At 42.3% G+C, this 9,108-nt stretch overlaps 1 protein-coding gene across 2 annotated transcripts in view; it reads left to right on the top strand.

Moving 5' to 3' along the window:
• TMEM59 (transmembrane protein 59) overlaps positions 1–3,148 on the top strand; it is a 141,280-nt gene extending 138,132 nt beyond the window's left edge. For both annotated transcript variants that reach the window (XM_085602573.1, XM_085602577.1), the window contains one exon: positions 1,071–3,148. In XM_085602573.1, the coding sequence (XP_085458699.1) occupies positions 1,071–1,226 (156 nt within the window). In that variant the 3' untranslated portion in view covers positions 1,227–3,148. The remainder of the gene's footprint in view (positions 1–1,070) is intronic.
• The last annotated feature ends 5,960 nt before the right edge of the window (positions 3,149–9,108 follow it).

A 9,108-nucleotide genomic window follows, 5' to 3' on the forward strand; every position in this document is an offset into this window, starting at 1 on the left:
CCACCATAAGGGCCGTCGACATCTATCTTCGCCAATGAGAAGTCGCAATATCTGAAGCAACAAAATCATGTAACAAGGCCAACTTGTCCGACACTTCGAAATGATTAAAACTAGTTAAGCTTAGTGTCTCCCATACATAATGCCAATATATATCCAATACTGGGCATTACCAAAGTATGGGATACAAATCACATGCAACGTCTAGACACCGCCAACACACCAGACTAGAAACCAGACGAGCCTTATAGTTTGAAAGGAGACTACTATCAGTTATGGAGAATTTTGAAGTGGGCGTACTTCACTTCTTTGAGCGAGCTATCATGATACTCTAGGATTCCTTTCCCATCACCATCCGAGTACTCTGCACCCAGCCGCTCCTGCCAATAGGATTTAGCCACAAAGCAAGTATGTGAGTAGAGATTATGATCTTCTCTGTTACAAAAAGTATGAGTTACTGCTACAAATTGAGTAAGTTATCACATGAACACAGACAGCAATACTGTTCATGTATTAAAATCTTTCCCACACATTTTAGTAAGCTGTGTATGAGGAGATATTTCCATGGACTTTGCAGAATGCATTGTGCCTCTTTTTTTTAATTACTACATCTTGGTTACTTTAATCAATTTCTTAAACATTCGTAAGTCCTCTGGCTTTGCTGCCTACCTTTTCTGTGGATGGCAAGATGATCTGTGATGGTGGGGCTGAATGGGTTCCGTTGAATTATAATAAAAAAGAGGTCACCCTTTTCCATATTTGGTTTTAATTTATTGGTTTGATTTTTTTTTTTTTTCCAGGACTTTATGCTCTATATTTGACATTCAAACCCTGGTCTATAAAGTTTTAACATGGTTATAAGTCTGAATTTTTAATTTTACATAGACCCCTGTGATGCTTTCAATATCCAGTTTTTTACTGCAGGCGTGATTACTCCAGATAAATTGAACATTGATGAGGGCTTTGGGGTGCCTAATAAAAAGAAACTGTGCTTGCACAATCAAATTGTAGTGGTACTGGTCACACTGTTATGAAATGTCTTGTACGTTAAAATCACCCATTCATTCTTACAGAAGCTGAGCATCTTTGGAGACCAAGAATACATGAATGAACACAAGCTGAACTTGTATCCACCCTCATCCCTTGTTCTTGTTCGAAGCAACGATGAAGAACATGAAGAAGCTGGGCCTTTACCCACAAAAGTTGACCTAGCTCGCTCAGCAATTTAAAGAGCTTTTGACAAGTTGAGACCTAAATAGACCTCAAAGTTGATTTTTGCTTGACTGTTTCCTTAATCTCTAGCAATGTTCGGAGGGGATTTAAGCGTAGAAATTAAATAAATCTAAATATTCGTATTGGAACAAGATAACACGCCACTGATTTTTCTTTATAGTTGGTAAGGAGAAATGCTTTAAAATGTCTAAGCTGCATTTTGTTGATTTGTACTACAGAAGGTGCTATATGCTTAACAGAGCCTTGGGAGCACATCTTCACTCTTTTTTAAGGATACTTTATACAATTGCTTATATACTTGGAGGTGTCCTGTTTCCATTGGGCAAATATAAGTCTTTCTTTTTTTTTTTTATCTCTATACTGGAGTAAGTTTAAAAAAAACTGTTTAAGGGTTCACATGTACAATAGTTATGTTGTAATATAACGAAAATATCTCCTTTAATTTCATTCTTTTTCCTAAAGCATTTAATTTAAATCACTATTTGCGCGTGTTCCCAATTTTAATAGCAAACTGAATGCGCCAAGAAGCTGTATAGGATTGACGTGTATGGTGTGATATTTGAGATAAGGGGTGTCCTCAAAGTAGTATCCTGGGCTGCAGCCCTACCTCCCCCAAAACCTTGTTTTGAGAATGGCGGGGAAGTTAATTTCAGTTTCCTTTGTAATCTTTAGTAGATAAAGAAGTATTTGCTTAGATTGCACCAGGCAGATATTTGGCCTTTGGGAGTAAAGGACTTCCCTCCTGTAAGAAACAGTCAATGTTGGAAAAATAAGTCTCCTCATCTACATGTGTGCCAAGTGAGAGATTACAATCCCCTCAGAGTTAACCTACTTAATATTTGATACATTCTGGAATAAGTTTCAAATAATTTATAACTAGGAGGTTAATTCTTTTTCTCTCAATTACGGATCTAATTTCTAGAAGGGATCCTTCATAGTTGGGCAGTTCACAATACATAATCACATTTACCACACCACAACAGATTATTTTCTATTGACATATTCTGTGCTTTTAGTAGAGCATCAGGGTTAATTGTATATTTTGTGAATTGATCTATTCTGCATTAAACCCAACTCATATAGTTAGGATCTTACATAAATGAAACGACAAATGTATTTTAATTCTTAAGACATTTGCACTAGTAGTCATGGTATTACTGAAAAGAGTAGGAGCATTTACATATGTAAGGTCCATACTTGTGGATAATAATACCATCTTAGATCTGCAGGGCTGTATAATTTGAATATGCCATTTTTAGTAGCAGTATCTAGCCTACTCTCGAAGGTTCAGATTCACAGATAGAATAGTGCACTTTACAAGCCTTGGCGATATACTTGCACATGATTATTTTTTTTACAAATGCATTAGTTGCCGTCAGTTTCAAAATGTTATGTTTTAATTTGACCAAAGCCCATTGTCTTTACACCCAACAAGACCTTCTCAGGCTTATTGCACTGGCTTCTTGTGTAATATTTCAGATCCTATTGAGTATGGGTACTAACCAGCCTGCTTGCTTTATCTGCAAAATAGAATGGTGGATATTTTTAAGGAAGGTCAATTGCCTCAAATTGTTGAATCAGACACTCTTTTTACATTTGATGCGTTATAGAGTTAAGGCATGAAAATGCATTTGGTAGTCTTGCATTTGCGTTCATGCTGAGATCTCTATGTATTCTTTGTAAAAGTCTGTAACTCATATATGTGTTTAGATGTTTATATTTATGCACTACTGACACTTACAATTAGAGGAAAATGTAACCCTTTAATAGACTGTCTATCCAACATCTTTCTCTTCTTTTGTGGTAGATAAGTACTACTTAGTTCCTGAAATGTTACTTAATGTGTACTGGGGGCAGTGTTTGATTTTTTTTTTTTTTTCTTTTTTTATTTTACAATAAATTCTCTTTAATAATGTCAGTTGGTTTATTTTCTTTTGAATTTGTGATAGTATAAAGTTGTTCTCCTTCTCATTCTATGGGCGATTCATTTCCAGGCAGCCGATGGCAGTGGGTAGGTGCTGACTGAGCCGGCCCCCGACGCAACCCAAATAGGGCGCTGGCAGCCTCGGCGGATCCTATGCAGCCCCGTACAGATACACGAGGGTTACACTAGTTTGGTACGTTCTTCTTGTTTCTGCTGACCAGGTCATTGTACCCCGCAGTCCCGTACCTTTTTAACCTTTTCCTTAGACGTGAGTTACCCTTCCAATCTCTGGCACTCCCGTCTTCACCGTGCACTACTTTTCACTTATCTACGGTCCTGAAGAAACGCCACTGACCCGTCTGGGCATCCAAGGCGTGAAACATGTCGACCTTTTAATTATAGTCACACCAGCACCTTGAGCTGATTAGTGACCCCGTGACCTTTTGGTCTTTTTAGTCTGCCAGAGGGTCCACATTATTAAATATCCACCTTTTTGGACAACCCTAGGCATTTTTTAACCCACACACTTTGCACGCATCTTACCACTAACCTCTCGGATCCATCTCACCGCCTCTCTCTCTTTTTGCCCACACACCCGCATTCACCTTACGGCTTTTCTCTTTAAAAGACCTCCGATAGAGAGACCCTTCGGGGGACCGTCGGGCATTGCAGCGCCGGCCCGACGAGGAGCAACAACTAGCCCAATGATGAAGCAAGACATCCTTCGGGGTGTGTGAGGGCTCACGAGAGGCTTCATAGAGTCCTCCCCTTCAGGAGTGGATCCTTGAGACTGGGGAAATTCTCTTTGCCTCTTTTCATCCTACCCCTATCCCCCTCTCCTCTTCTTTCTTCTTCCCCCCCCCCCCCCTTTTGTTCCCTCTCCCTATCTTCACACTCTTCCCACCTTTTTCTCCTCTGTTGAGCAGGTGAACGATATTCTCAGTTTCGCCGCCAACAGGGAACAATGTCCTTATTGATTTAACCGATTCATTTCCAGTACATAAATTGCTTCCATTCTGAATTATCTGTGCTCATTAAACTCAATGTGCTTACTATAGCTGATTGAGACATCTAGCCACAGATTCCTTATCTTAGACTGCTCCCCAAGCGTCAGACTGGATCTGGAAAGTTTTCGAGCAGTTCCTCTACACACCGGTAGGTGGCGTTGTTCACTTCTGCATCATCTGTACCATAAGTGACATGAACAGTGCCTTTAAATGAACCACCCAGCACGCTGACCTCTGTTCTTTTCTTTCCTCGCCATTGAGCGGAGATTCGGAGACCACAACTTTGTTATTTTTTTAACATTTCGTCAAGTCTTTTTCAAGACTTTGTCTCATACTGTGTGTTGTATGGCCCCCAAAAATGGTGTGGCTTAAGCCATGTGGTTCCTGCCACAGACAGATCTCTTGGCCTTGGGTGCCTGGAGCCAGACCACAACTACAGGACTTGAGGACTGCCGCACCATGAGCCCCAAGGTGCTGAGGGAATGCTTCTTAAAGCACCATGTTGCTTGATGCCTGTCACCTTCACAATATTCCAGATCCCGGTCGTGGTGGCAGGCCTGGGCCCATTTTCAGTCATGCCAGGGGTTCACCATCTCGCTGGAAGTCATCATGTAAATCCCACAAGAAGTCCCAGTGCTCTTCCACTTCACTGCGCTGGTCAGATTAGGTGCAGCAATGACATCCCTCCTCCCACATGGAGCTGCCTTTGGGTCCGCTCCTACCTCCCTGGCTTTCCTGCAGCTGGAGCAAACACCACCCCACCCAACCCAATACATTTTGAGGTCATGTACCTTGTTCTTTTGCATGCTGACCCCTCTGGTGCCTTTGGGCCCATGGGTTCTGTGAGTAGCTCCACTGGATTTCTGCTAGCAGCCCCCCTGGATCTGGTTCGGTATTTGGAACGCCTCAGATTGCAAGACCACAATCTTCCCCCGAAGCCTGTTCCAACAACTGTTTCTGGTGCTGTGGACACCCCACAGCGGCACCGACTCCATACCCATACCCCCGAAGCCTGTTCCAACAACTGTTTCTGGTGCTGTGGACACCCCACAGCGGCACCGACTCCATACCCATACCTGACACACATAAGGCACAGGGTCAGCGTTTCCCAACGTTAACTCCAGCTCTGGCCGGAACTCAAACTTCCAAGTCGAAACCAGGGCCTGCTTTTTTCAGCCGGCCTGACGAGGAGTATGCTTGGGGAAGATTTGAGCATCTCTATGATCACACCAGCCACATCAAGGGGGCTGGTGTGATCATAGAAGTTAACAGGTGTGAGGAACTGGTCGATGCCAGTGGTCTTGGCACCTCCCCAGACACTGCCTGGTCTCTCCTCCTACTGTAGCTAAGGAGGGACGGGGCTTCTTTGCTGTGGTGGTAGTAAGGGTGGCTGAGGTCCTGGACCTTTCGCTGCCCTCTTTTTCAGTCAAGATAAATGTCTTGACCGAAGTGCTTCAAAAGGGAGCCACCCCCTCAGAACCTCACCTCCCTTTTAATGAAGCCCTCATGCTCGGCACCTGGGCCAAGCCCTGCATATGCGCTTCTGTGCACAAGACAGTTGCTCGCCAACGTTGTCCCACTCCTGAGTACCCAGCTATCCTCACCCAGCAACTCAGTCCAGAGATTGTCTGGTTGTCCAGGCCTCCACATCCAAGGTCAACCCTAGTGCATTCCCTACCATACCACCTTTTTAAAAAAACAACAACAAAAACCATCTCTTTATTGATTTTTTCTGTTACATTTACAGTGTACAATGTGCAAAATCTCCATCATAATTATACATGGCATATACTGCTTTGTGTAATAAATTAGTTATTTGAGTACATTCCACCATGACGTGTGTAGTCGGCTACCTTCTGTATGTTACCTGTATGGAGGTTTCTGCGCACAGTGTCCATTATTCTTTGACTACTGTGCATACATTAAATAGATAAGAGTCTGAATGATGGGTTGCACATCCCGCTGAACCCTGACAATTACATACCAATTTCAAATGGACCTTTCCTGGGCAAACTTATAAAGAGCAGCTTTTGCCCAGATGTCACAATTCATTGAAGAAAGTTTAATACTTTCAGACTTCCAAACAGGATTCCGTCCAGGAAGAGTTTGAGAATCGGCCCTCCTTGCCATCTGAGATGACCTGAAGAACATAGTTGCCTGCAACGGGGTTGCTGCGCTACTTCTCTTGGACCTTTCGGCTGCCTTTGACACGGTTGGCCATGGCACTCTGATACAAAGAGTCTACGAAGCCGGCATAGTGGGGACTGCTCTAGACTGGATCGCATCCTACCTTTGCTACAGAGCTAAAGTCATCCGTACCCCACCTTTCTCATCCAAACAGTACTTCACAAAAGCAGGGGTCCCTCAAGGTTCTATTATGTCACCCAAGCTTTTCACCATCTACATGAAGTCATTTCCAGCACTGATCAATTTCACCTCGCGTGCTAGAACTATGTAGATGACACACAAATACTGCTTCAACTGCAATGCCCCAAAGACATTGGAAACTCGCCCATTTTCAGTTGTCTCATAGCCGTGGCTCAATGGATGACGTGGAGCCATCTCAAATTGAATGCTTCCAAAACGAAAATACTAACGTGTGGTGATTAAACTTTGACCCGCTTGCCGCATGGCCTGATCTGAGAACACCACCTAAAATATCGAAGGAAGTAAGAACTCTCAAAGACCATGGACTTCAAGCTATCAATGCATGCCAAAGTGGACAAACTAGCCAGATCAAACTTTGTTACTATAGAAACTCTGACAAATCTTCCTCCATTTTGGATTTCCACACAAGGTCCAGGCTACCATCTCCCTTGTTTTGTCCAAACTCTATTACGCCAATAGCCTCTACCACGGATCACCTTAACGACCATGAAAAGACTACAACAGATTCAGAACTCTGCTGCCAGACTACACTTACATATAAAAGCGCAAGACCACATCTCCCCTGCCTTGATAGCCCTGCATTGGTTACCGGTTGCCAGAAGATCCACGTTCAAGCGGCTTTGTATCACCCACAAAGCAATACATAGGACAGGACCGCTCTTCCTCAGGAATAAAATCGCCAAACCCATTCAACAAAGGAACCTCTTCTCTAGAGTGGCAACAAAAAACGATGGGTGGCACATCATTCTCTGTTCAAGCAGCCAATCTATGGAACCCTTTACCCCCCCACCCCCTAACATAAGATCCACGGATAACCCTATTATCCTCAGAAAACTACTCCAGAATTGGCTCTTCCCCACATATCCTCCAAACATATGCAAACAGAGAAATATTCAGCATATCTCTCTGTATATAACCATTTATTTGTACTATAGATATGTACCTTTTTATGTATATTGCTTTGTATAAATGTGTAGAATAATTGTTTAAAAAAATTATATGTGGATATTAATTAGTTCTGCTTAACAAATGTACATATTACTGATATATACATGTTAAAAACCGAAAAATGTCACTAAGTGACTGCATAAATAGGTAAATCTTTTTATCATATCTACAATTACTTCACTGTTTATTTACAAAAAGAATTATAAATAAATACAATTAATTTAGAGTACAACACTTGAAAGCCAGAGTTTATTTAATGCAGCTTTAATCTACATATACTACCTTCCTTTATGCATCTATATACCTTCCATGTACTTATGGATCTATATATTTATTACTTTTGGATCTATATATTTATTTTACCCTATTTTTCACCCTTTACCACTCTCAATATATTCTCAGCCTCAACTCTCCGACTCATCTCAAACTCGCTTTCCAATGCACTACCGTAATTCACACCCTATTCCTCTATCAATATATCTACCGCTACTCCATTTCATCCCTAACCCCATACCACTACTATGATTCCCAAAATTACCCTCTAGAGACTCTCCACTACTCCACCCCTCCCTGCATCATCTCATACTTCTTTTACTATTCTAATACTCCAAAACAAGCCTTTCTAAACCCTACATCTTACTCTTCACCCTCCAACTCCCTTTTAGTCATCCCAAGCCTCCTCCTACTGCTATGAGCTCCAAAAAAAAGTCCAAATCCTTCCCTCTTCTATCCCTCCACTATCCTTCTCAATCCAAATAACACTCAAATTAATTTCACATTTAACTATACTAATTCACCACTAACATTGTATGGGTTACGGAGTAGCGCTCGCCGAAAAAGCACTTCAACACCTCACCAGGGGTAGAAAGCGCTTATAAATGCAAACCTTTTTCCCTTCTCTATCCCTCCACTATCCTTCTCAATCCAAATAACTGACTAACCTATCCATCACTCAAATCCTTTTCATATTTCACTAAACTAATTCAGCACTAATCCTTTGAGTTCTATAGTAGCGTGCTGCTCGCCGAAAAAATGCTTTGGCGCCTCATCCGGGGTAGTAAGCGCTATATCAATACAATACATGCGTGAGCCAGCGAACAGACCAGTCCAAAAACAGGTTAAACAAACCGTAACCTCTGAGCAGTGTGGTGATATTTCCTTTTTGAATATCAGTCCCTCTCTCCACTCCCCTGTTTGCATTTACATTGTTTGGTGTATGTTAATCTGTTGCCGCCCCCATGTTTTCATATGTTGAGTGAATTGAGTAGGTGTTTGCGCAGACCATTGTTAATCTGCGACCTTGTGGGCAATACTCGTGTTTATGAGCCAGTTGGCCACTCTCAGTAGGTCTATTGCATGGGGGTGAGGGGTTATCAAATGCAGTGTGTGACCACTGAAGACCTGCCAGCTCAATATCGGTGCTTCATGCATACCCACAGGGTGTGGCGTTCCAAAAATGTCATCCACAATAGGTTGAGTAATTTTGCTGTAAATGTGGTTATAGGGTAATGTCATGCAGAGTAGGGAATGACTGTCTGCAGGGACTACCCTCTAAGAGGTGTTTAAATTAAGTGTCTATGGTGGAAGTGGGGGCCCTCATGATTGCGCCTG

The sequence above is a fragment of the Triturus cristatus genome, chromosome 4_2 (genome assembly GCF_964204655.1).
Source record: "Triturus cristatus chromosome 4_2, aTriCri1.1, whole genome shotgun sequence".
Classification (NCBI taxonomy): Eukaryota; Metazoa; Chordata; class Amphibia; order Caudata; family Salamandridae; genus Triturus; species Triturus cristatus.